Source organism: Branchiostoma floridae, chromosome 19 (assembly GCF_000003815.2).
Source record: "Branchiostoma floridae strain S238N-H82 chromosome 19, Bfl_VNyyK, whole genome shotgun sequence".
Taxonomy (NCBI): Eukaryota; Metazoa; Chordata; class Leptocardii; order Amphioxiformes; family Branchiostomatidae; genus Branchiostoma; species Branchiostoma floridae.
Window position 1 is genome coordinate 8,100,187 of NC_049997.1, and position 27,362 is coordinate 8,127,548.

The window sequence follows — 27,362 nt, forward strand, 5'->3', positions numbered from 1 at the left end:
TGATGATGCAATATTGCATTACCCCAAGTTAGGCCGCACTGCCTTAATTTTATGGATGACATCCGCGCGCGCATTGATTTTCTAAAAAAAAAAGAAAAACAAAACAAAACAACAACACTAGTACTGGTCACATGTACATGTTACAAAATAGCATCCATGGCCAATCATAATGCATGTTTCGCAGACGATATGCTCTGTGGGGAAAAGGGGCACATGGGGCCACAGCTCCCTTGTTCCATCTTTAAACAATAATGGCAACATAGTAGAAAAGGCGACGATTATTTCTTACAGTCTTACGAAAGGTGAGCATAAGACAAACCTAGCTTGGGAAATAATGGTCTGTATGTTTAGTCTTATGGTTAAGCAGCATTTTATTGCTGGAGTTTTCTTTTTTCTCCCGCGCGCATTAGATTTGGGGTGCCCAGAGGATGTCATCCATAAAATTAAGTCGGTGTGGCCTTACATTTCAACAGAAATAGTATAAATACGTATACCTCCGGGGCATTGTGACTGCAGCCGTCAGTGTTTCACCGTTAAAACATCGACAAGGTTTGGGGCACCATGCTGATACTACTCCTGTCCACGCTCGCCCTTGCAGGGGCGCAGCACTTCGACGAACACTACCCGTTCGGGCAGCTGCAACAGCCAGTCGACACGGCGTTGGTTTTCGACTGTGGAAGTAAGCTATCCGTACATGATAATGATTCATATACTTGGTAATAAGTAGCCCTTCGCCTTTTTGAGACCGTAGGGGCAGTGGGTGTTTATGTTATACATTGTGTCTAGGGCACAGTAATGGGAGTCGAGGCGGAACCAAACCCCCTCCTTCCATCGAATTTACCACCCCACCACCCAACCGAAATCATGTACCAATTGTTACTCCTAGGTGGAGTATGGAAAATCCTGTTAATTACCTTTCCAAAGGGCACAGGGTTGATAGAATGACTGGATTCGAATCCAGGATCTCTAAAGCATAGGGTTTGGTTGAATGCTTACGCTATTAACACTGCTACAACCATACATATCTATATGTCACTACCATTGTTTCGTGATTAAAATGAAAACCTGTTTGGTGAATTTTTAGGCAACCCGAACCGTGCGATCAAGAACCCGAAGTTTACCTTCCAGAGTACTGACCCTAACGCGGACCCTAACCAACAAAGTCTGACGCTTCCCGGCTCTTTCATCCTCCAGGACTTCGAGGTAGGTGAAGACTTGGTGTCTCATATATTTGTGGGCATCTAGCTAGGGTTACCGACCATTGTTACACCCCTGTTTCAACACTCTCGATACGACCATGTTCCAACACCCCTAAAGGTAGTACTATAGTATCACACTGCACTTGCGTCACGTTTGCGTTGCTGCGGGGTTCGTTAACTGCTGCACTGTTGTGTTACTTTTTCTGATTTTTTAAATACTTTAGATATTGCGTAATACGTAAAGGTATGACTTAGAAGACAACAAAATACACAAAACGTAAGAAATTCGTTCTATATCTCCTAAGTTCGTTGAGTATCTTTCGAACCCCGTAGTGACGCAAGCGTGACACAAGTGCAATGAGATAGCACCTTAAGTTACGACAGGGGAAGCTTGAAGGAATGTATCAAAGCAAGGATGTTGATTAAAGTGTAACTGGCTCCTCCCAACAGAGGAGGCTGGGCAGATGCTGAGCGGGCTGCTATAAGCAAGATTTAATCAGGCAGTTTCATGTTATATATCACAGCTACTGTTTTTTTTCTTCTACTGTTCTAGATTGAAGTGACGAAGCCGATCGCCAGGCCCTTTAACGGGAGAGTGGAGGCTTGGAGAACCATCTGGCTGTTCGGCGGAACCCCGAGTACCGTCCAGCTGGGGTGCTTCCCACTTACCACCGACAATGTCGTGGGAATAGACGGTCTGGGAACTTGGTAAGTCTAGGAATGTGGTTTAGTTTCCGAGAAGTTCATAAAGATCCAGTGTCCCAGCGTTTTCGCTCCTACCACCCCGTACGTAATTTCGCTGTAAAATCGTTTTACACCTGTTTTTACAACATTCCCTGGTACACTTCTAGGATCCTCTAGCTAAGATAAGCTTACGTCGAAACCTTGAAAATTAAACACCAGAAAAAGAGTAAATTTGTGAAACACACTCACACACACACACACACACACACGCGCGCGCAACAAAAACACTGAGAATGAGCTGGGTCCTTACATCTACTTGGTGATATGATACGTCAGGACAAAACCTTTCGCTGTAAGGTATGAAAAATGATCAAAAAATTGGAATTGGTACATTGGCACTTATTGAGGGATGAAAGAATATTACTTGCTATGTTCAGTATGTTAAAAATGTATCCAGTGTCACTGACGAAAACTGGTGGATTCCAGTTGAAACGTCTGATCGTTTCCAAAATCATATCCAGTTGCTTGAGTAACTGCTTTTTGGCATAAAAATGTATCATATTCCTACAGTGACTATGGCGAGCTGTGTTCAATCCTGGACCTGAACACGCCTATCGATGACGTCACTGGTCAGCTGACGTGTTTCCCTGAGGCGATAGCTCAGGGCATCCCGGAGGACCAGTGCACTTGTGAAGGTTTGTTGGTTTGTTGCACATAACCGGTACTTTTGGGCGTTAAGCAACAACTTTGTACAATAAAGCTAGTCTGAGATTTACCCTCTACCAGGCTCCTTGGATCGCTGGTCAAATAGAAGAAATTGGACAAATAGTCAGTCTAGCCGGCCGACTCATCCAGCTGTCGAGATGGCATAAGACAGTATCAAAGCTGGCCAAGGAGAACAGTTGGCCAAAGGAATGTCAGTCGGTCAGGTGTGGCTTTGCTCAATGACACTGAATTCACGATCATTGCTCAGGTTGTCTCTGTTGCAATCTGAATAGAATCAAGTATGTCTCATCAGGGGAGACGCCCCTAGCGCAAACTTGATGCTCCGATTGATCGAGGAAACATATATATAATATAGGTTTTAAGTGCTTCCTCCAATAGCACAACTTTGATTCAACCTCAGGACCTATAGATTCTAAACTGCCATAATCAAAGGACTACCTTTCCACCATGACCAGGTATCATCGCCCCCAAGGTCTACTCAGCCCCGAACTACAACAGGCTCATTGACTTCAGCGACTTGGAGTCGGGGCTGCTGACGTTCCTGGCCGAGGTGAGATAATGGTTCCATGGACATATGTCAAAAGTTCCTATGCAGTGCCATAGAAAGCCATGTGATGGTTCAAACTTGAAGCAAGAGGGACTTTTGCGGTATGTACGCATGCACAAAATATAACTGCCCACTCACAACAGTTAAAGTACATGCCTACCCCCACGATGTACGATGGTCAAGACCTGTTAGTTCCAGGGTCACAGACTATCTCTTCTAATTCTCAATAGGCCATTACAAGCTGATAGACTCGTAACCAGCTTAGCAGAATGGAAAAGAATATCCTGGTAAAATAAGCAGGGTGCGAAGTTGACTTCCAACCACCTGTTGCCGATTCATTACGTAATACTATGAGTCCTAAGCAAAAGTATCATACACCCTGAAGAAGGCCGGAGGTCCGGTCGGAAGATTGATTGATTGAAAGTCATACTTCTAAATGGTTTGGAGATAGCGAGCCTAATAATGAAATGTTGTCGTAAATTTGGTTTGCATTTTAGGGTGACTACGAGTTCAAGTTGATCGCTGAAGACGCTAACGGAAACGAGGAGGCCTGTATCGGCATCAGGGTTCCTATTAAGGAGTACGTGGATCCCGACGCCGGTGGCGGCTGGCTTTTCGGCAGGCGGCGCTAAATCAGGCACTGACGTCAATACTTTGTACAATGACGTCTACACAGGATCCACTGACGTATTAAGTACTGTCGCATCGACAATGACGTCAGCACAGGATTCAGTGACGTTAAACAACGCTGATCAGTTACCAATAAAACGAGGATTGTGAATCACGTGTCTATAGTATTTCATTTATGAAATTTAGGACTTGAGCTCTTGGATATAAAAAAGATAATTCATAGTTTTCACGTCTTGCCAAGGTTTGATATTGAAGTAAATAACAGCCTTTTGGAATAAATGTCAAATAAGGTAGTTGACCTTTATCCGCGGGGTAACCTATATTCGTTGTTTTTAAAATCCGTATTTTGGGATATCAAGTCGACGGACAGTGGTTTCAAATCGCAATTTATATTAAAAAATATTACTGATATCGCTGTATACCCCTCTATACAACGGATATAGGTTGCCTCTCGGGTAAATGTGAACTATCGTTAGCGACACACAGTTGCAAGATAAATCTTTTGTCATAAACCATTTCATACTGTGGACTTATGCAAATATCAAGCATTTTAGAGGGCTTGAAATGACCATAGAAGAGATGTGAATGATATGACGCCATTGAAAAAAAGGTATTCGACGGATAACTTACCTAATTGTAGTGGCTCTTTATAATCATTTGCAGATTGGGTGCAGACAAAATTAAAGAGATGTACATGTGTACCCTTGATATGTTCAATGACTATAGTGTATGAGAACAGTCACATAACAAGGTAAAAGTCACAAATATTGCTGTGACCTTACTGACAAAACTGATGACCTTACTCTCATAACAATGTATGAGAAAATCCATAAAATTAAATTGAAATGGAAATTCATGTCAGTCATTTTACATACTTCTATGTGTCCCTGAGATAACCGGATGTAAAGTTCATATTCGTTTGTTTAAGATACTGCTAGCAAATTTTATCTTAGATTGAACACATACACACCGGTACCTGTGTGCATATTTGAACAATAGTATACAAAAATGACTATGTGCATAAAAAATTAGCTGGTAGAAATATCGACAGTTTTTAAGTAATATGTTAGTACGTTTTCTGAGGCACCACGACACCCTCTCTAAGATTTCAACCATAGACCATATGAAGACAATGTCGATGCTCCCCAAAAATATTTGAGTTGATTATAATCGATTTTAGTAGTTCTCGTATGGGTCCGATAACAAATCGACAGCATTCGTTAGACAGTTGTAGGTAAATATCAAATAAAATTCATCTGTATTGTTACAGAAAAGGCTGCGTTAGATCTTTGTCTGCGGTTGGTTTTATCACAGGCTGCTTGTAAATGCTACGTCGACATCAAAATTGTATGGCTGCCGGTTAATGTGTCCGCACTGTACAAAATTGCAAAGGTACCGTTAGGATAAACTAACGGACATGTGCACATGCACTAAGTTAAGTACCTTCGGAACCTTCCGTTCCTACAAATTTATCTGTTTGCTTTAATATACAATTTTAACTTAGTTCACATCCTTTGGTAAATATTGCAAAGCCCAGGCAGAAGAGTGTCCTTGCCTGATCAAACACAAGTGGTATATATACCCGACGTTATGCGTGAGCAGCAGTGTTTTGCAGCCAGGACACCGTCAGGACACCATGCTGATACTACTCCTCTCCACGCTAGCCCTGGTAGGGGCGCAGCACTACGACGAGCACTACCAGTTCGGGCATCTCGCCCGCCCCATTGACGACATTGTGGTCTTCGACTGTGGAAGTAAGTAATAAGAATTCTACTTTGAAACACACTAAAAAGATTTGGTTGGTAAACTTATAACTAACGTTACTACATGAACGTCGTGTGAATTGGGGTCGACATTCCTTTTCGACTTTCATTCTTTGACTTGTAGTTATTCTTCTGACAGTCATAAAATCAAGAAAGAGCACAAAGGATTCTTAAACAACTAAATTCATTCTGCGGTAACAACTCTTCGGGCTTTTGGTCACTTCTTAAAGAGTACAAATCTAATGACAAAACTGACGATCACGAAACGATTGTAGCTGAAAACCTACACTCGGGGGTTTTCGTCTTCCTCAGTCTGCTTCCAAAAGGAAGTCAGGCCCAACCTGTTTAGCTATTAGAAATAGCCAACACTAGTATTCAATTACTCTATTTTTACAATAATGTTTATCACTATCCATTATCACATGTATGCTCCCTATGTTTCTACCATGTACTTGCAATTATCCTCTGGGATATGAACTTGCAAATAAAACTTCTTTGCAAAATTCAGTTGTCTTGTGATGGAGATGTTACCGTGCGTCGGTAATTTGTTGTGTCCTAACAGTCCCTCGCACGACGTACTCGCATCTGTGGCCCAAGAAAGAAAGTATAAGATATCCTTGCCAATACTCCTGAACCAGGGGTGCCTACCTACCTACCTAGTCCCTTGACCTCCAGGTCGTTGGGGGGACAAGGTAGCCAAGAAGATAGAGAGTTGCCTCCAGGTTCGTCTCTCCCTAGCCAGGGTTAACCTCTCCTGTAGGCTGAGGCCCGTCCAGTCAGCAATGTTATCCTGCCAAGCTTTCCGTTGTCGTCCACGCCGACGCCCTCCCTCCACCGTGCCCTGGAGGATCGTCTTGGCCAGGTTGTTGTGTCGGGTAACATGCCCGAACCACTGCAGTCTGCGTCTTTTAACTGTTGCTAGGAGTGGTTCTTGAGGGCCAACGAGGCGCCATTCGACGAGTGCTAAGCCTACACTGACTAAACTCATCAGTGACGGCCTATAGAACTGAACTGCAATTCGTACTGGACTGTAAAATTGATGTTGACATGTTCGAACAGAGATCTACTTGTAATTGTGATAGTCCGAAACTAACATATCTATATTGATTGTAATCTAGATGTTATTTGTACATATTGTAATTCCGTAAACAGTTTCATGTCGTATTGACAACGTTGCGCTAGTTTCACTGTATTCTAAAGCGGCGCAATTCAGTTTTTTTTACTGCAAAGCCGATTTGACACATGGTGTTTTTTTATCAATGCTTTGAGGCAAATTAAAGTTTTATTTCTCAATCTCCAGGCAACCCCAACCGTGCGATAAAGAACCCAAAGTTCACCTTCAGCAGGAATGACCTGGAACTGCCAGGTACCATTACCATCTATGACATGGAGGTGAGTAGGCAGCTCAATTTGCCTTTGATATTTTTTTAAAATTAGGTTCGTAGGACTTGATGTTACCATCATGAAGATGAAGAGCGGCCCATAGCGATAACTGTAGCAGCATCTCTTCTCCCTAAGTCAGAAACATCAAGCTTGGGCAAGCTTGACTTCACTGACTCAAAAGGCGAAGCAGGGGTTACGTGGGTGCTCGGGAAATTCCCTACCCCATTTGGCCGAAATGGTTTGATCCGCTTACATCGCACCATCGCACATGTGGCAGGTTCTTTTACGTGCCCGGGGTATGGCCCTCCCCAGATACGGGACCTCCAATTAACGTCCTATCCGAGGGAGGGCATTTGCATCATTCACCTAGAGCAGGGACTCGCCCGCGGTCTATGAAATATGCCTTGGGAGGTTTTACTAAACAGGGCTGAGGTTTCCACTTTTGTAGGCGTGTCCTCTAACCAGATGTCACCCAATCAGAGAACCGCCTAATTGTTCTCTCTAGGTAAATCCGGTTCTCCGATTGGATGACAGCTGGTTAGAGGCCCGACATACATCCATACAAAGTAGAAACCTCAGTCTGACATAGCTTTAACTCGGAGATTTTGTTGACAACATACATCATGCGATATACAGTCATGCGATATGTTTTTGACTAGATTGAAGTGACAAAGCCCATCACCAGGCCCTTCAACGGGAGGGTGGAGGCTTGGAGAACCATCTGGCTTCTCGGTGGGGCCGGCAGCACCATCCAGATCGGCTGCTTCGGCCTCACAAGCTCCGGTACGATAGGACTGGACGGTGTGGGAACATGGTGGGAGTTATCCTCTTTTTTATATGCATCAATCATAAAGCAAATCAGAAACATGGGTTCGAAGATGTCCTAACTCAGTGAGATGTTCAGAGTTTCACGTATGCCTTGTGAGCGCGACTAGCAAAGACAAAAAAACTTCGACAGACCGAGCGAAACCACAACTCGCCATAAATTTGAAGCTTCCGATCCTTAGTATATGACCTGGACTGCCATTTTTGATCAAAAACTATAACTAGCTAAACCACCTCTGACCTGTACTTTCTGTACTACAACTAGTTTGCATTTTCGGTCATCTTCCCATTCACTGGATCATGTCACTTAGTCCAGGGGCATAGCTGAAAAATTGTGAAAATTTGCCTAAAGCACCAAATTTGGCACACATGCAGTTGAATGTATTCTAAACAAAAATAGATATGGAGGCATCTCAAGTTCTACCCAGAATTGATTTTATAGCACTTTTTTGGGCATTTTTAGACCAAAAATGTATATTTTGGGCTTCTGTGCCCAGGTTTTTTTTAATCCAAATGACCTGAAATTTTGAATGGAGGTGCCTATAGCATATAACTCAAACACTTACCAAGCCCAACTTAGGCAACTATCTCACACATGTCAAATGTAGGTGGTGGGTATCTAATTGCTGAATGATCTCTATTTTCTTTTATTTCAGCGACTACGGGGAACTTTGCAACATTTTGGACCAGAACACGCCAATCAACGACACCACGGGTGAACTGACCTGTTTCGAGGAGGCGATGAACCAGGGAATCCCGAAGGACCAGTGCACGTGTGAGGGCATCATCGCGCCCAAGACCTACTCCATCACCAACTGGAACAAGGAAGTAGACCTGTTGGACCTCGAAGCGGGGTTGATCACTTTCCTTGCGGAGGTGGGCTTAAAGATTACTTTCTTTCCACATTTAGCATGATACCAGTAAGTTACGCCTAAAGAAGTTACTCATTGACAAGCATCTAGATATGATTTGTCCAGTTCTAAATCATATCCAGTTGTTTGAGTAACTGCTTTGTGGTGCATCTTATTACCTGGATGTCTAACCTTCATCGACGTACCAGTGAGGTAGTTCTGCATTCTAAAAGGTCTTTCACATACAGTCCTCAATTTGTTTTCGGTGTGAGTGTATCTGTTTGTTTGCTTGTATACCGGTAATTATTTAGATGCAGTAGAGAACCTAGTTTTAACATGTAATCTTCGCCAGGGACACCTGCACGAAGTTAGGTCAAAAGTCCCAGAATAGGTCATCTCATTTCCTGTCTGTAGTTTCCTGCTATATTCGTGTCAGTTGCTTCAAACGGGAGTCGTTTGAACAAGTGCATTGGACAAAATCAGTGAGGACTTCAGAAAAGGAATTAAAAAAGAGAATAAGCAAGAAAAATATTTTACGGAGATATAAGAGACCTTTTTTTCTCTGTCGCAGGGTGACTACGAATTGAAGCTGATCGCTGAAGACGCTAACGGAAACGAGGAGGCCTGTATCGGCATCACGTTGGCAGTGAAGGAGTGGGTGGATCCTAACGACACTGGGGGCGGCTGGCTCTTCGGCAAGAGGCGCTAAACCAGGCACTGACGTCAGCACAGTTTTCAATGACGTCAATTGGCGTGACGTCAGCACAGTTTTCAATGACGTACTTAATGAGATGGTGCTGATTAATCGTCAATAAAGTACTACCTATGATTCATGTGTAGAGTATTTCATGAATCATTTCTAATTCACGCTGATGTCTTGGCAGGATGAAAGGATAATATGTTTTTAATAGTTTTATAAATGTTGACAGGAGACATTCAAAATGGTATTATGTTCTTGAACAAATGGTTATGAAACATTGACATGGATTTAGTGATGTATTTCAGGTAATCACTAGCAAACGCTTGCTCTCAATGGATTTCACAATTGTAGCTACAACCAAGGGTTTTAAACTAGTCAGATAGTCCATTTGTTCCTGGTTGTATTAAACAACAAGCCATTTTTCACGGGTCAGCTTAGAGGTAACAGGGTCCAGTCTGCTATAAGAACAGGCCTGCTTCTGTCATTCTAATTCACCTTTTGAGCAATAAAATTCAAACAAACTCCCCAGCGTACGCTAAACTGGGTGGGCAGGTAACACTTACATTATAGCATTGTAGATAAACATGTAGCTGAAATCTCATGATGGTATGGCTACAAGACCAAGTCTGAACACTTTAAAGCAATACTACCAATTAAGCTGTCACAAGTCAGTTCAGAAGTTACAACAGTAAGTGACTCCAGATTAACAAACTTTAATTTGTTTCTTAATTCCTCAAACCAATGACATACATGTATATGTACAGCTCATTAACACAAAGAAAAGTGTTCTTGTTTGTAACTTCATAACTCTACTTAATATGAAATTATTTGTCTATGATTCTCCATAACTGAGAGATCTGAATCAGATTACATGGTACGACTGTCACCAATATTTAACATTTCTAAAGGCTGTCTGGAACCTAGTACATACACAAGAATGCTATTGTTATAATTTTTTTCAAGACATTTTAGGTTGAAGACAGCCATTTGATTGTTCCACAGGCTTTTTTTTATAAAGAATACTAGTAATAGGTACATCTGTTTACGTCTTTGTAAGAATTGCCCATTACTAAAAAATACTACATGTACGTGACAATTGAGTTCAGTTTCGACAATACTTTAATTTCTTATTACTGTAAATGCAGAAACTTTTGTGGTGGTTTAATGTTTGCGGTTTTCACGGTGCGGCTTCACCGCAAACTTAAAACCACCACGAACATTTTTTTTTCATGCCAGTAGAGTCTAAGATGCTTCAACATCTTAAAACCACTGCGAAAAGTCCCTTTTCCTGCTACCGCGAAATTAAATCCCCTCAAAGTTAAATGCATTTACAGTATTCAACTATAAAGCATCACGGTTGAAGTTTCTGCTAAGCATAATCTACATGTAGTCATTGAGGCTGTTGAAAATTTTGTGGTCACAATATCTCCCTCCCTCAAGGCACTAGTTTCTTTTCCCTTTTTTCTGCCCTTACTTTTACACAAGATGAACCATTCTCCAAATTCATACTAAAATTGCAAGTTGAACTTAGGTATTTAAAGGAAGTTTGACTTCCAGACTGGATGACTTTAAACAATAGAATTGCAGATTCAAACAAAACAAATGGCATCCATGATGATCTAATGTTTAACCAGGATGATTACGATAAATCTCCTCCATGGTAAGGTTGCCTTTTGGAACTGAATTTTATCAGAATTTCAACAACCAATGGATTTAAAAGCAGTATCGAGGAAAAGATAGCAAAAGTTACCAAGGGCTAACGCCTATTTGCTCCTAATTGTAGAGACCACGTCTCTACAATTCAGGTAAATTCAGTGGTTACAGGATTAAGCAACAGAAACAAATTATATATGAGCCTTGGCCTCACCCCTGAGGTGTTGCCAAAAAATCTGAAGTTTTGTCAGGGTAGGAATCCCAATCTGTCTGGAGTTGCCAATTCCAATGTTGCAATGGGAGTCTCCATCCACAGACTTTGATCAGGATGCTACAAATGCGTTAGGGTGCATATGGCCTCCTTTTCATAAATCCTGACTTTCAAGTTAATCTTATTCCAAGCCTCATTTCAATAGTTGAAACTCAGGGGATACACTGAAGAAACACACCCCATAGAAGAGAATATCTCCTGTGTGTATCCTCCCTTTTTTCCCTAGTCAGAGGGTTTCCAATGTTTGTTATGGAGGACATATATCCAAAACGTATCCTTGTTGCCAGTCTGTGATCCCTATGTTATGGCAACCAATCTCTTCTAGGAGAGCATACTGCATTTAGCAGACAGCAGGCTGGCAGGTTCTAAATTAGGTTCTAATGTGTTTCTGTGGGTGGAGTATATAGTTGGTTATGGATATTAGCTATATTTCCATTGGGTTTCACATGTGCATCCTTCAGTGCACAATTGAAATCAAAATAGAACAATGTGTCTTTAAGGAATATCTATGAATTTTGGGATCTACACATTCAGTTGAGTACAAATAGAAAATTAGCAATTTTGCCAGATTTCAATCTCTACCTTCAAAGTTGACACATATCAAAATATCCAAATCCTCTTCATGATAAAGATTAAGTCTTATTTTTGTATATAAATCTAAGTTGCATCTGAATCTTCTTGATTTGGAAGTACGACCAACTCCAGTTGTCACGTAACAGTGGATGCCTCTGGTTTACAGCAACGTTCACACCAGCCTTTCATCTCCTTCACAAATAGTCTCAACAGGAACTGGAAAAAAATGGCATCATGAGTTCAATAGAGTAATGGCAACATGAGTTCAATAGAGTAAAAAAAATGGCATCATGAGTTCAATAGAGTAATGGCAACATGAGTTCAATAGAGTAAAAAAAATGGCATCATGAGTTCAATAGAGTAATGGCAACATGAGTTCAATAGAGTAAAAAAATGGCATCATGAGTTCAATAGAGTAATGGCAACATGAGTTCAATAGAGTAAAAAAATGGCATCATGAGTTCAATAGAGTAATGGCAACATGAGTTCAATAGAGTAAAAAAATGGCATCATGAGTTCAATCAAGATAAGTCTGAGTGGAGAAGAAGGATCCATTGCGACCCGTGATGACATCCCTGATGTCCACGTTCAAGGTTCAAGGGTTCAAGGACAACATATGAAAAGAGACGGGACCAACACACAAAATCGTGAATACACAAAGATCTGCAAGACTATTAGAAAGAACATGGCGCGAGAGATTGCAGCCTATAATGAGAACGAGCAGCTAGAAGCACTGGAAGCCTCCAGAGGACTGAAGTCTGTCAGAAAGAAACAAGTCCTTGGCAGGAATAAGATGACAACTCTTAAGGAAGAAGATGGTACACTGATCCACGACCTTGACAGAATGGTAAAAAGATGTGAGGAATTCTACGCAAACCTGTACAGTACAAGACAAACACCTAACACCACAGGAAATACAACTAGTAATGAACAAAACACAGAACAAACACCTCCAATCATGCCATCTGAGGTACGAGCTGCCATACAACGGTTAAAGCTAAACAAAGCCCCAGGGGATGACAACATTACAGCAAGCATCCTGAAGGCTGGAGGAGAACCCCTTGTAAATAAGCTCACGCAGATGTTCAACAAATGCCTGAGGGAGGGCAAAGTTCCAACTGCTTGGAAAAATGCCTCCATTGTTCTCATCCACAAGAAGGGCGACACAAATGACATCAAAAACTACCGTCCAATCAGACTGCTGTCAGTGATCTACAAAGTCTTCTCGCAAATCCTTCTGTGGAGAATGATGACGACTCTAGACCAACACATAACACGAGAACAAGCTGGATTTAGGTCTAAATTCTCCACCATTGATCACATCCAAGTTGTCAGCCAACTCCAGGAAAAGGCCAATGAATACAAAATTCCACTATGTTTTGCATTTGTGGACTATGAAAAGGCGTTCGACTCCATCGAATTTGAGCCGATATTCACAGCACTCGAACACCAAGGTGTTGACCCAGAAATCATCACTCTTATACGTGACCTATTAAATGGAGCAACATCCACCCTCAGACTCCATAAAGACAGTGAAAAGATCAAAATGGAAAGAGGAGCACGGCAAGGTGACAGTCTCCAGGATGCCATCATCAACAAGATCAACTGGGAGGAAAGAGGGATAAACATTGATGGTGAATACCCGTCCCATCTCCTATTTGCAGATGACATCATCCTAGTGGCAACCTCACCACAAGAACTGGAAGAAATGCTACAAGACATACATGATGCTAGCAAGCCAGTAGGTCTCAACATGCACCTAGGGAAGACCAAGGTGATGTATAACAAACATGTAGACAAAGCTCCAGTAGTGATAAGTGGAGAAGGAGTAGAACAGGTTAAAAGCTACATCTACCTAGGAAGAAAAGTGTCAGAAGATGGAAGTCTCCTGCCAGAGATCAAGAGACATATCACACTGGGATGGACAGCTTTTGGAAAAGTGGACAACATCATGAAAAGCCATAAGGTGAGTATAGGACTTAAGAGAAAAGTTTTTAACCAGTACATTCTCCCAGTGATGACTTACGGAAGCGAGACATGGGCACTAACCACTACTCAGATGGAGATTCTTCGAGTTGCTCAGAGGAAAATGGAACGGGTAATGCTAGGCATCACACTCCGTGACAGGAAAAGAAACTCCTGGATCCGACTCCAGACAGGAGTTACAGACATCATCACAGCAGTAAACACAGCTAAACACCCCTGGGCAGGACACGTAGCAAGGCTACAGGACAACAGGTGGACACTACGGGTCACGGAGTGGACTCCCAGAGAATGGAGGAGACCCAGAGGGAGGCCATGCACCAGGGGGAGAGACAGCCTGCAGAAACACCTAGGCCCCACCTGGCCACAGACTGCAAGATGCAGAAGAGTCTGGAACAGTTCAAGGGAGGGGTTCCTCAAAGAGAGCGACAATACCCTGCCATGAGTGAGTGAGTGAGCGAAAAAAAAAAATTCCGAAGACTTAATCAACCTTTGTAAGCAATCTGCCTCATGTCAAGCTCTTATAATATAAAGACAATATTTTTTTCATGTCATTTCATCAAACTGAGAGGTGAGTTTGACAACTAGTTGTGACAGATAGATCAATGATACACTATCTCCAAGCAGATCCTACAATGGCATAAGATAGTACCAAACTGGCCAAGGAGTGTAGTCAGTCAAGAGGTGTCCTTTTACCATGTAGCCAAACACACTCCTCAGCCGGCTTCACTCCTCTGCCAGCTTTTGATACTATCTTATGCTACCGTAGGATCTACTTGGAGATTACATGCTACACACAGTCAACTCAGATTTAAACCTACCAGACAGGCCAGTACATCCGAAGCCATGAGCATGTAGAAGACGTTGTCCCATTGGGCAGCACGTTGGCCTGCTCCTGCCTTGTTGAGGATGATACCAGCCAACAGTGGGCCAACCGCAGCACCTGTTACAAGAAGAACAAGAGGAAGAAGAACTTTATTGCGCAACGACCGTACACGGTACAATGTATGGCAAAAAAAAGAAGAAACAAACTTATCATCCTAATTACTAAAACAAGTATCAAACTTAGTACATATGCAGATTATGAATATTGAATGAAATTTGCATCCTAATTTCTAGAACAATAAGAGCTAGCCTAAATCATTGATATTGAATAACAATCGAGTGGGGCTAATTATGAGTTTCGGCATTTTTTCTTATGACAAAGCAGTCCTTAATATATTTACCTATTTCAGCATTGTGGGAGTTACAACAGATGTTTGTTATTTCTCAACACAATATGAAGCTTCAATATGATTTTCAAAATTGCATGCATGGCAACAAATAAATTATGTGAACAATGTAGGGTTTCATTGGCCTAATTTTCCATACAGTGTACATTTACTAGACTAGCTAACTAAAAGAAACTCCATGCCAAAATTTAACATCTAATCAAACAATGATAACTTAGATATTGATAAACTCCTATCCTATCCTGTACTTACCTATAGATCCAGTTCCATCTATAATGGCTGTAACAGTGGACAAGGCTTTGGCATTCCCCTTCAGACTTTTATGTGTTCCCTGGAGAGAAAGTTAAATGTTATTAGTACATAGCCTGCTGCAAACACATACACTGGTAGTAAATTGTTAAATCTGTACAACTAATACTAACGTTACATTGTAAAAAAATGCTGCTAAAAAGTACTGTAAATGCAGAAATGTTCGCGGTGGATTAATGTTCGCGGTTTTCGCGGTGACCACTTCACCGCGAACTTAAATCCACCGCAAACATTTTTCTATTATTGTATTAGACTGCAGTCTATGGTGTTACCGCGAATTTAAATCCACCGCGAAAAGTCCTTTTACCCGCTACCGCGAAATTAAATCCCCGCGAACTTAAATGCATTTACAGTAATACATTTTACGAGTTATTGTAATAACTATAGCTTGCATCAAGGCCAAAGAGGAAAAGTTTAGCTTGCTGAGGAGCTATTCTTCCAGTGTTCATGTCACAGAGAAAACAGATGAAATGCACAGTATTTACAGGTTCATCGTACTGGGAAAATTCCCCTAGCTCTTTCCAACCAGCACAATAAGCAGTAGACCACAGCTTAATGTCCCATCCTAAGGACTGCAACTCATCCAGTAGCATGCATGTCAGGTGAGCGACACAGCCAGGACTCAAATTCACGGCCTCTTGCTCCAGAGGCAAGGTTACTAACCACAGGACTACACACAGTTCAGTGCGTAGGACTACGTGGGACTATGCATACTACAGTATTACAGAGGAAAATTTGAAATCTAGACCCTCTAAAACGGCATTTCATGCATTTTGACGGGCAAATTTTGCTGCCAGACTAAGCTAAGTTTGATGGCAATTCTGTTAGAAAGACACATGGTTTTAGCGAGGGCGATGCCCACAAAATATTTTCACGATTTCGAGTGCCGAAGGTGCGAGCTGTTGCAAGGTTGGACTTTGGAAATTTCGAAATCTGCACCCTCTGAAACGACATTTTCTGTATTTTGAGGGACAAGTTTTGCTTGCAGACTATGCTAAATGCCATTTTTGTCAAAGAAAAAGATGTTTGAGGGCGATGACCTAAGCTACCACGCACAAATTTTCACCATGTCGTTGTGAGCGCCGGAGGCTTAAGTCATCGCTAGGGAGGTCCGGAGAAAATTTTAAATCTTGACCGTCTGAAACGTCATTTCCTGAATTTCAGTGGCACATTCTGCTTGTAAACTAAGCTAAGTACGATAGTACAATTTCTATTGGTTTAAAAGATTTTTCAGAGCAACGCTCCCGCAACATGTTGTCCTGCGTCAAAGACGCAGTCGTCACAAGGGAGGTCTGGCGAAATTTTGAAATCGGGACTCTCTGAAACGCCATTTCTTGCATTTTTAGGGGTAACCTATGCTGTTAGACTAGCTTGATTTTATGAAATTTCCATCATCAAAAAAATACACAAGGTTTCAGCTTGATTTTTTTTGGGGGGCGACGCCCCCCCAACATATTTTCCGGGGGGGCAGCCGCCCCCCCCCTGCCCCCCGGTGCCGCCGCCACTGTATTATGAGCTTGTCTTTTGTCATCAGTCTTAGTAAGACACTCAGTCATGTACATACCAGATCTGCAGACACAGCTGTAGTGATGAGTGCATACGGACCGTTCACCAGGAAACCCAGGGCTGCAAGCATACCTGTTGGACAGCACGGAGGTCTGAATAACTGCATATTCAGACCAAAACTTCCTATTTCAACAATTTAGAATAAATTAGCACGTAGCCATCAATCAGAAGTCCCGATTTTATATCATGATCAGTTATGATGCTGTAATGTCATAAAAAGTGCCACAAAGGGTGACTGATGAATCTCCAGTGGTCATTATTCTAAATGACCTGATTCAACATGGATGAGAGATACTTAGGACATTGACCAATCAGAATGAAAGCCACAGGATATTGACCAATCTGAATGAAAGCCACCCGACATTGACCAATCAGAATGAAAGCCACATTGACCAATCAAATAAACAGACATATATACATACAACTAAGGGGAAGGAACAATTCATTAGCAACTACTTTTTTAAATGAATGAATTATAAGCCAATATAACTTTGCAAATACATGGCCTTTTCATACTGTGCTGGCCAAAACAAAGGACTAAAACACAATGTCCATTCAAACTCTAAGCCTGCAAAAACTTAATAAAAAAGTTTGCTGCAAATTTTGTGAGTCTCAGAACAGAGTTGCTTCAAGACTTTACAAAATAAATAAACTTACCTATAGCTGTTGAGGTGGATGGTTTAGTTTGAAAGACAACCTGGGTAACGTAGAGCTGAAAGAAGATGAACAAATAATGTAATATCCATTATTTTTTACCAGTAGTAACTGTTTCCTTTATCTTTACATTATGATGTATCATGTTATAGTTGTAAATTCTTTTTTTATTTCATACAAATCATTCTACTTGTGTCAAACTCATTGTTCTTTTAAATATATCTTGAAAAGTTGGCAGAAGAAAACAATTTCATAGAAAATATAGTCCTTACATAAGATTAAGAATCCTTACAATAAAACTTATAAGTCAATAATATCCCTGCACATTAGCAAGTCTGGTAGAAGCTGTTCTGCTAGTTGAAAAATACAGCAAAACACTACACCAAAATCACAAGAACTTTAATCCCATTAAATTGCAGTCAACTACAGATACAATGTGTGTAGCAAAACATAATGAAGAATTTTAGTCTTACCATAGGTGCCCCAAGTACCAGCATGACCACACAGCACGTGGCTCTCCCCCCTGTAAAGTCTGAAATGGTACCTGCCAAGAAACCACCTGGGGAAAATAGGTCATTAGAACATCCAAACATGAACAGCAAAACCTATCTCTTCTGTTTCTAAGTACTGAAATCTCTTACACTAATTAGATTTACACTAAGACTTGCAGTGCCTTCAAATAAGCAAAAAACAAGTTATTAACTACTTTTACAAGTGGATACTAAGAGGGATTGGCGTTCAGTTGATACATTATACATTGTATAATCGGGAAGATGTCTTTACAGTTAAGGATACGCAGTGAAAGAACTTTGAAAAAAAAGGTAGGCAAACACAACAACATCTTCTCTTCTTTACAATACCATATAATCCTTAAACAAAAATGAAATTAAAGTGGAGTAGTTACTGATAAAAGCAATCAATCAGGGGTACAAAGGTTTTATCTTACTCATTTGTTATTCATGACACTAGAAATGACTCCACCTCTGAGGTGTTGCCAAAAAAAATTTTCTTTATTTTCAAACTCACCGACAATTCCTCCCACATCGAAGAGAGTTGACATGTCTCCTGACACTGAGGGACTGTAGTCCTCTGAAAGTGATGAACATACAGTAAATGGGTTAAGGTTTCTTCTACAAGTTAACACTACTTAAGGTGGTTCACAGTATCTTGTTTCTATGTCAGCGAAAGTTGCATATTTGTTAAAACTTAAAAGCATAAAGACCTTTTATCTAGTTTATGGCCTTAGGCCATGTTGATTTGATTATATGGATGACATCTGCACGTGCATCAATTTTTGACCGCTTCAAAAAATTAAAGAAAAAGTTTTCAACCATACCTTACATTTTAAAATGCTTATCAGATAGCAACCTACCAACAAACTTAATACATAAACCATCCAGCCAGCTGTTCTTGGTTTATCTTGGTGACAAACAGGAAGACAGACACACAGACCAACCCTGCCTAAAAATAACCTCAGTCTCTTTTTTTCACAGAGGCAACAAGACAATAACAGTGGGGATCACCTGGTTCACAAAATTCAAAGGCAGCACAAACCAATCAGAAATGCTGAAACAAATGCCCTTACCTTCATCCCTGATGTACTTAGGCAGCCAATAGAGGAAGGTGTAACTGACCAGCTTGGCAAAGAACAGGCACATGCTGAATTCTATTACTCCCTACAGGAAAGACAATAAGATGTAGTTAAGTAACAAGTATTGTATTTGATTCCTGTATTCTATGTATTGCATTTCTATTATAATAGGTTGAAAGAATATTCAATGGAAGTGTAATAGAATTATGCAGAATTAATGACAAAAACGTTCATAACGCATGTCTTTTATTCTATAATATTTTATGCAATAATAAATTATGCGTGAAAAACTGTAGAAAGGAAAATATATCTGTACTTATCTATATATTTATTGGTTTGGCTGTTCAGCACATACAACCATGTATATGAAAAGATGAAAGTTGAATCTCTACTTCTGGATAAATAATAATAATTCCTGGATGTATAATCTTCACAAACATAACCATGTATATGGTACTTAATTAATGAAAGACCTTTTTGTTGTTGTACAGTTAGTGAACAACTTACAGGAATTTTGAGAGCACCCAAAAAACTGATGGCTTTTGGGTTTGTAGGTCCTCCTGATAGTGGCTTGATCTCTTCACCCAATAATGGCTCTGAATCGGCATGCTGAAAATAAACAAACAAACAAATAAACAAACTGTTACCAAAACAATCTAACGTGAACACAAAAACTTAACCCCATCCTCTGTAGGGTGCAAACATTTTTATTGTTTAAAAGAATGTAATGAAATAAAATAAAATAAAGAAAAATGCACACGAAATGTAGAGATAAGATGCATATGGCAATGGATCACTGGGGACATCTAGCAGCGCAGCTTTGTATTGCAGTCTGCAGAAATAAGTAGGATTGTTTTTCCCCACATTTTTAGTCACAAAAGTCTTGAATATCAACCCCAGAAGCAGGATAGAGAGGACAGCCAACACCGTCTATCTACCACCAGTTTTCTACAACAACAACTACAACAACAACAATGGGAATATTACATCTACTGGCAACGATGCCCCCTCGTCAACCACCTCGGTAGTCTCAGTCTCAGACTCATCACCATTGCACAGCTGCCACATGGGAATATGTTGCTGTGAGTGAGCAGTGGTGTTAATTCTGTTTACTAGACTAAGAAATTAGGACTATCATCAGAGACTACTATTAATCATGGTGGTTCCATGTTAATATTTTCGTCGACTATCTGTCCACTGGGAATTCATGACACCATGATCATGCATTCCCAATGTATTAATACTGTGCATTAGAGTGGCCAAACTACAAAATTCAAAACACAGAGATAACATCTTTTCCCTCCCACCACGAAATAAAACCCCTACGAAAGTAAATGAATTTGCATACAGTACTTTGCAAGAAACAAACTTATTGGACTATGAACACTTCCTGAATGTTACAGATCTAACAGATTCCCTATGATTTCTGCTCCTGGTGATAAAAATATCTGTAAGCTTACAATATACAACTGCATGTACTCATGGACAATACTGAGAAGCACATTCTAGGTGTTAGGTATATCTATCATTTTCAGATATGTCACAAGGCACAAAAATGTATTGTTTAATACAACTTAAAGTAATCCAGTCAAAGTAGAATGAACACAAACATACCGTAGACTGCTCTGCTTGTACTGTGTAGCTGTCTGTCCTGCTCTTTTTTTCCATCACTATCCCAACTTCCTTTGGTTCTGTGAACGAACAAACATAGCATACAAGTCAACTTCAGACATGGAGCTATGAAGGAAATTGCTCTAGGAACATATTTATTTCTTCATTAACACAAAATCATAACATTAATCATCTGTCAGTAAGTTAGAACATACCACATCATTGCTGCATACCAATAATATTCAAAACAGGTGAATACACATCTCTATAGCCTAGGGTACAGAATTTCTATTCTGTTCTTTAGACGGTTGCTGTCTTTGTGATAAAATTCAGAATCTGTAAATGCAGTCTGTCTTCAGACAGAAGCTTTCTTTCTACTTGTATGCTGCTGATCATATAGATTCAGGGCTCGAAATTCATTTTTGGGATTAGGTGCACTGGTGCACCCAGCTGAAAAGACTGGGTGCACAAAAGATTTTTTGGGTGCACCACTTTAATTTAAGTAGAATGTAAAAAAAAAAAACTAATAACAAAACTTGGTTATAAGCTATCAAATTCTTTTAATTCATTCAACAAGTAACATGACAGACATTTTTATTATCTTTCTAACACTTAGATGTCAAGAATATGATGTATACTAGTATACTCAATATCTATCCATACATTAACCTAAGAAAATATTTGTGCACCCACTGAAAAAAAATTGGGTGCACAGTTCCAATTTTGGGTGCACCTGGGTGCACATGCACCCAGTATTTCGAGCCCTGAGATTAGTCTCTTAGATTTGTAGATACTAGTAACTCATGTAGTGCTCTGTTCTGTATGTATTGTATGTACAAGTTGCCAAACACTGTTTCCTCTACAGTTGTCGTGCAATAAAGTTCTTCTTCCTCACCTATAGCGAGGGCAAAGGTGTTCTCCAAGAGCTGCCCACTACACTAGACATGCTGCCTCTCCCATTGGTCAAACCACTGATGTGGTGATGTTATCATTGGTTGAACTGCTAATTGTGATGGACAGTCAGGATCGACAAAACTAACAACTCCACCCACCTGTGACTAGGAAAAAGAAGGCTATGCCCCCTATCAATCTGTCTTCAAACTGCAGAAAAAGAGGGCAATGCCACCTGTCTGACAGGTGTTCTCTATAACTTAGTATAAGCCATCTTTTGTGCTAATATTACTGATAACTCCACCCACCTGTGACGAGGAAGAAGAAGGCTATAACCCCTACAGAAGCGATGATGATGCCGGGAACAATGAAGGACAGCCCCCAGGCCTCCGACACGAACGCGGCTGCGATGAGCGAGCCCAGGATGTTCCCTACAGACGTGTGGGAGTTCCACAGGCCCATGATGAAACCTCGTCTGGAACGGGATGGTTACATACTATTATTTAATAACAATCATCTAAACGTTTCTCCCTATGACTGAATCTTCTAAACACAAGCTTTGCAGTCATGTGGTGCAGTAGCAGCTAGTTATATTGTATAATATTACACTGAACGACCTGTCGCACCTAGTCTTAACGCATCTGACTGTATGAAAGTGTTGTCGTTGTTTAAAGCTATACTACGGAATAATTTGCACTCAACTTTGAAAAAGTATAGAACATCTGTTTGTTGGAAGATCACAATTTTTATACATCATGCTTACATGGTGCTATAATGTCGCAGCATCTCTCCCTGAACATTGGTATGCAATGCTATAGGGTTGATTGAACTAACAATCTAAAGAAAAAGTAGGAAAAGCTACTTTCTGTTTTGTTCAAATATTCCGTAATATACCTTTAAAGCTATCTAGTGAGCATCCTCTTACATTACTTGGTGGCAATGAGTTCCATTCTACAATAGTAGAGTGTTATGCACTTATCTAAAAGCAGTTACAATAATTATCATTGATAAAAAGATTTGCTCTCCTTGCATCAATCTTTATGATAGCTAAGCCCAGAAGTACATCAACAGTTGACCTCTGACCTACCTGCCCTTCCTAACCAGCTGCCCACGCAGGTGACCACAGCTGGCCAGCCGGTGGCCTGTACCACTCCTGCTACAGCCTGGGGGTGGGCAGGGGTAACAAATGAGAAAATATGACAAGTGATGCCAAAAATACATGTACGGCAGCCTTGCCGTTTATCTATATAAAAACAATCATATTCCATTTTTTCAATTTGTCAAAATAAATAGGCTTGTTATTTCATATTTCTTTATGAGGCTATTGTAACAGTGGTGTTCAAGTACTGCCTATCGTCCTTGCCCAAGGGCACTAGTGCTTTTGTGGCGACAGCAATAGCAGTCGTGATTTGTGATCCGGCTGCCCGGGTTCGGCGCGGGTTCGAATCCCGGGAGTCGGGATGTTGTTTCTTTCTGTTCTACTCGCCCCTCTGGTTGTTTCACTATGACTCTAAAATCCAAATTTAGCAGGGAAGAAATTTGAGACTTCATACTAGTCACGTAAGTAATTATAACCATGTAGGAAAAATAAATGGTTGTTGAATTTCATAGTGCTGGATTCTAAAGGTGCAAGGTTTCACTGTATAAAGTAAATGAATGAATGAGTGAGTGAGTGAGGAAATGAATGAATCATTTACTGAATGACTGAATGACTGAATGAATGAATAAATGAATGAAGGAAGGAATGAAGGAAGGAATGAAGGAACAAACAAATGAAGATGTAATACCTGTACTATAACAAAGAAGGCGACAGTGTGAATGTTCCAGTAGGGAATATGACATACCTGTACTATAACAAAGAAGGCCACAGTGTGAATGTTCCAGTAGTGAATATGTGAATATGACATACCTGTACTATAACAAAGAAGGCGACAGTGTGAATGTTCCAGTAGTGAATATGTGAATATGACATACCTGTACTATAACAAAGAAGGCCACAGTGTGAATGTTCCAGTAGTGAATATGTGAATATGACATACCTGTACTATAACAAAGAAGGCGACAGTGTGAATGTTCCAGTAGTGAATATGTGAATATGACATACCTGTACTATAACAAAGAAGGCCACAGTGTGAATGTTCCAGTAGTACCCCAGCCCGAACAGTGCCGTCATCAGGCCACTACTGAGCATGCCCAGAACCAGGAAGTACCTCAGGTTACTGCGTTCAGCAATGTGGCCGCTGCAGAAAAAGTAGAAATAGTTGTAAATATACATCCTAGAAGTGAACGATTCACCTCAAGGAATCATGTGAGCAGAACAAACTGTCACCATTTTAAAATGGACATGTACTCGTACCTAACTTTAATCCAAAAAGCCTTCATACCCATCACACGGCAGGAAAACCAATAGCCAAAGAGTCTGTCAGCTCTAAATGACATTCTTAGCAGTGATACACCTGTTACTTTCAGGATTATTTCATGAAATCGCCCAGTATTGTCGGGTCCCAAGCCCCATCCAATGTGATTCCAATGGTAGATTTTCAAGTGAATAATATGCTCATCTCCCTAACGATCAACAAATATGGTCAAAACTCCCTGTATAACAGCCCTGGGGATAAGGAACACATGTACAGTATAAGATTTCACACAATCTATCTACTGCCCCTTACAACATGTGTGCTGCATAAGGAAGGAAAGATAAAGATTATTTTATTGTCAGTGCATTAGTCACAAAAGATTTTCTAACAAACATGCTATATTTTACCTGAAGAACATGCCCCCTGCATAGGCAAACAGGAAGGCAGTGTCCAGGTCTCCAAACAGGGACTCATAGTCACTGCCATCTGGAAACACACAGGTTGCTTGTTTAAGAACAACATCACTGAAAGACACAAGATCCACTACTAGCAACACTAGTTTAGTCAAAATTGTATTATTCTTCAGCAGCTATTTTCCACATGGCACGAATGATAAAAAAACAGTGCCAGTGGCTGCGTTTTAAATTGCTCAAAACAGTTTTAACTGAAAATTGTTTACGTATTAGTATTGAAGTATGGAATATACATTTTCAATATCTATAATTATTATCACCATTGATGGTTTATTTACAAAGAGTAGAGACAAAAGATCAAACCCTTCACAAACTGATCGCATCAGCAACAATACAAACTACAGTAGATTGTTACTCACCAAAAGGTTTCCACGAGGAACAGTTTGCTGTGGTGTTGTGGTCGGTGGTGTTACAGTTTTTATGGAGCTCGTTCTGGTGAAATAAAGAGAGAAAATTGATGTTGCAAGTTTTTGCAATAGTGTTGATTTTAAGTATTCTTAGGCAGAGCTATGATTGAATACTGGGTACATGTAGGTACATGTGCACTAAGAAGCAACAACAACAACGAGTAAACAAAATGTTGTGTTACCTTGACGATACTGATAGGTTTCCGTGACAGGTGGTAGCTGGTATAACACAGGAACGTCAGAAACAGGGTCCAGAGCTGGTAACTGGGGAAAAGGAGGGGGGCAATAATGATCAATGATGAAGGCAAGCATCTTACATAGTCTAGGACTCTAGATAATAGTATTGATAGTCATTATGTGAGGCTACAGACACTAACATAACATGAGAAATACAGGTACTGAGTACACGTTCTAGTAAACGTATGTTTTGCAGTAGTACTAACTAAGGTAAGGTAATCGCTTACTATTTATTTGTGAATGTCTGAATGCAAGTGTGTAAAAACTTAATGGCATCATTTTAGGACCAGAATTCGTGCATTGATTAAGATACATTTCCATACAACATTTTAAATAATGAAGATATGACTTCTAATTCGAGAAAAAGAGAAACTTTGACTCCATATGGTGGTACATCAATAAAGAGCATATTTTATAAGCTTAATCAACTGTGATAACGCCTTAAGTGTAGTATCAGAGGTAACATCACATCAAAACATCACTCATTAAAACTCAAAGGTCAACATGTGATTGTGAGAACAGCACTTGACCTTTGGTTTCTGTGATCATAATAAATTTATTTCTAGAACAAGTAAAATCAAAAAGATGTAGCAATGGATTACGAAAGAAAGAATTACAATAAAGTCATGGCAGAAGCAGGTATTTGGTGTTAAGTGGACAAATCTATTTCCTTGACTTCGTCTTGTACTAGTTGTAGATGTCACGTTTATGCTTGTAACATATTGTTGCGTGGGAGGGGGGCAACTTGTTGCGGCGTGTCACCGACAAATCTTCCAAAATGGGTCATCAAATGGATGTCCATTTCATCAAAACTTCGTCAAATAGTAAAACATTTTCTTAGCTACCAGAAAAACTGAGAAAGTTGTCCACTTACACTTTCTGTCTGTCCCAACACGGCGTCAAACCGAGCCACTGCAGGAACCGAACGCCGGGTGGACCTCGGACCGCCATCTTGTCTTGTTCAACAGGTCGTGGACCCGTCCACATGTTTTTAGGGGGTGATCTGTTATACGTTTAATCATTAAATACACAAAAGACTGATTCTGAAATAAAATTGATGGAGATTTTTCTGTGATTACTTAATTTTCTATACTAAAAAGTGATATTTATTATCGTATGTGTACCATACTGTCTTCTTGTGTTTGTTAACTTTGAGGCGCCTACACCTTTGTAAAGTAAAGTGTTCTGATGACGCAACGTGTGTAGTATAGCATACTGCAGATACTAATACTATGATCATTGAATTTCATTGTGTCAAGGAGGTTGATTGTGTTGCGTGGTTTCTAACATCAACATTATGATATCAAATACAGATTTTTAACACACTAGTCTTCGAAACTGTTTCTTTTCTTTCCATTTCTGGGCCTTCCCTTTTGTTCGTTGTGAACATCATAACATTGTCACGTGTTTGTCTTGTGACGGGTCCAAAGGTAAAATCTTCAAGCAGATGTTGTGAGGGAATGTTACTGGGAGGATATCACCATTTATAGGACGCACATTATGAAAAATTGTGAATCAACGGATTAATGAATGATTACAAGTGATCAGTATCCACTGAGTTTGCATTGGAAGACAGAGTACTGAACAGTACAAAAGTCACGGCTTCCTTTATATCGGTTTACGTGACTGATGAACCTCTTCAACTAGTCTGTGTAACGCAAACTCCGCCATCCGAAGCTGGTAGCCTGAGAAGCGCGATTAAATCAGGCTACTCTTCAACGATTTCCTTTATATCGGATTTTAATTGTGGTAACGTTACGGGTCTGTAGAGGAAAAAAGATAAATTTAGTCAATAATAGAAGGTTTGACGCAACCGTCATCATAATTAAGACTTAATGAATCATCTGTTAAGGCAAACTGAGTTATTGTTTTGAGCCAAATGGGCATAAAAAAGGGTAAACATTAAGAGCCGGAAACAAACCGGTGTTTGGAGAGTAGCTACAAACGGTGAGACCGTGTGTGACAAAAATGAATCTAAAAAATTTAGTTGCACATTTCAACAACATGGTTATCACTCAATGCAAATGCATCCGTGAATGTTATATTCATTACTTCAACTATAAACGCAAATATGTAAAAGTCACAGTGGTTCAGTCCCAGCTGGCTTTGTCAGTGTTGATCCTTCAAATGATGTACAAATCGCGTAGATGATCGCGTACAGAAACAAGATAGATAGGTTGAATATGTCGTTCGCACTCATTTTTGCCGAGTATAAGTAGTTCGGTTCCAACTTGTGATGAACGCCT

The 27,362-nt window shown here is 40.3% G+C and overlaps 3 protein-coding genes across 3 annotated transcripts; 2 read left to right on the plus strand and 1 right to left on the minus strand.

Annotated features, from left to right (window-relative positions):
- Positions 1-481: 481 nt before the first annotated feature.
- On the plus strand, positions 482-3,938 carry LOC118406935. The gene is made up of 6 exons (XM_035807339.1): positions 482-679; positions 1,085-1,203; positions 1,753-1,907; positions 2,454-2,578; positions 3,065-3,159; positions 3,654-3,938. The coding sequence occupies exons 1-6, from the start codon at positions 562-564 to the stop codon at positions 3,786-3,788; spliced, it is 747 nt and encodes a 248-aa protein (XP_035663232.1). The 5' UTR covers positions 482-561; the 3' UTR covers positions 3,789-3,938.
- A 1,435-nt stretch (positions 3,939-5,373) lies between these two features.
- LOC118406913 lies at positions 5,374-9,441 on the plus strand. The gene is made up of 5 exons (XM_035807311.1): positions 5,374-5,540; positions 6,850-6,941; positions 7,592-7,746; positions 8,414-8,633; positions 9,180-9,441. The coding sequence occupies exons 1-5, from the start codon at positions 5,423-5,425 to the stop codon at positions 9,315-9,317; spliced, it is 723 nt and encodes a 240-aa protein (XP_035663204.1). The 5' UTR covers positions 5,374-5,422; the 3' UTR covers positions 9,318-9,441.
- Positions 9,442-10,000: 559 nt separating this feature from the next.
- On the minus strand, positions 10,001-26,144 carry LOC118406934 (glucose-6-phosphate exchanger SLC37A2-like). The gene is made up of 18 exons (XM_035807338.1): positions 25,991-26,144; positions 25,062-25,143; positions 24,832-24,904; positions 24,407-24,485; positions 23,747-23,882; positions 22,726-22,805; positions 21,951-22,117; positions 20,755-20,831; positions 20,128-20,220; positions 19,648-19,749; positions 19,135-19,225; positions 18,576-18,638; positions 18,023-18,108; positions 17,553-17,607; positions 16,894-16,967; positions 15,273-15,351; positions 14,610-14,731; positions 10,001-12,021 (listed from the first exon to the last, which is right to left on the minus strand). The coding sequence occupies exons 1-18, from the start codon at positions 26,101-26,103 to the stop codon at positions 11,941-11,943; spliced, it is 1,653 nt and encodes a 550-aa protein (XP_035663231.1). The 5' UTR covers positions 26,104-26,144; the 3' UTR covers positions 10,001-11,940.
- Between the last annotated feature and the right edge of the window lie 1,218 nt (positions 26,145-27,362).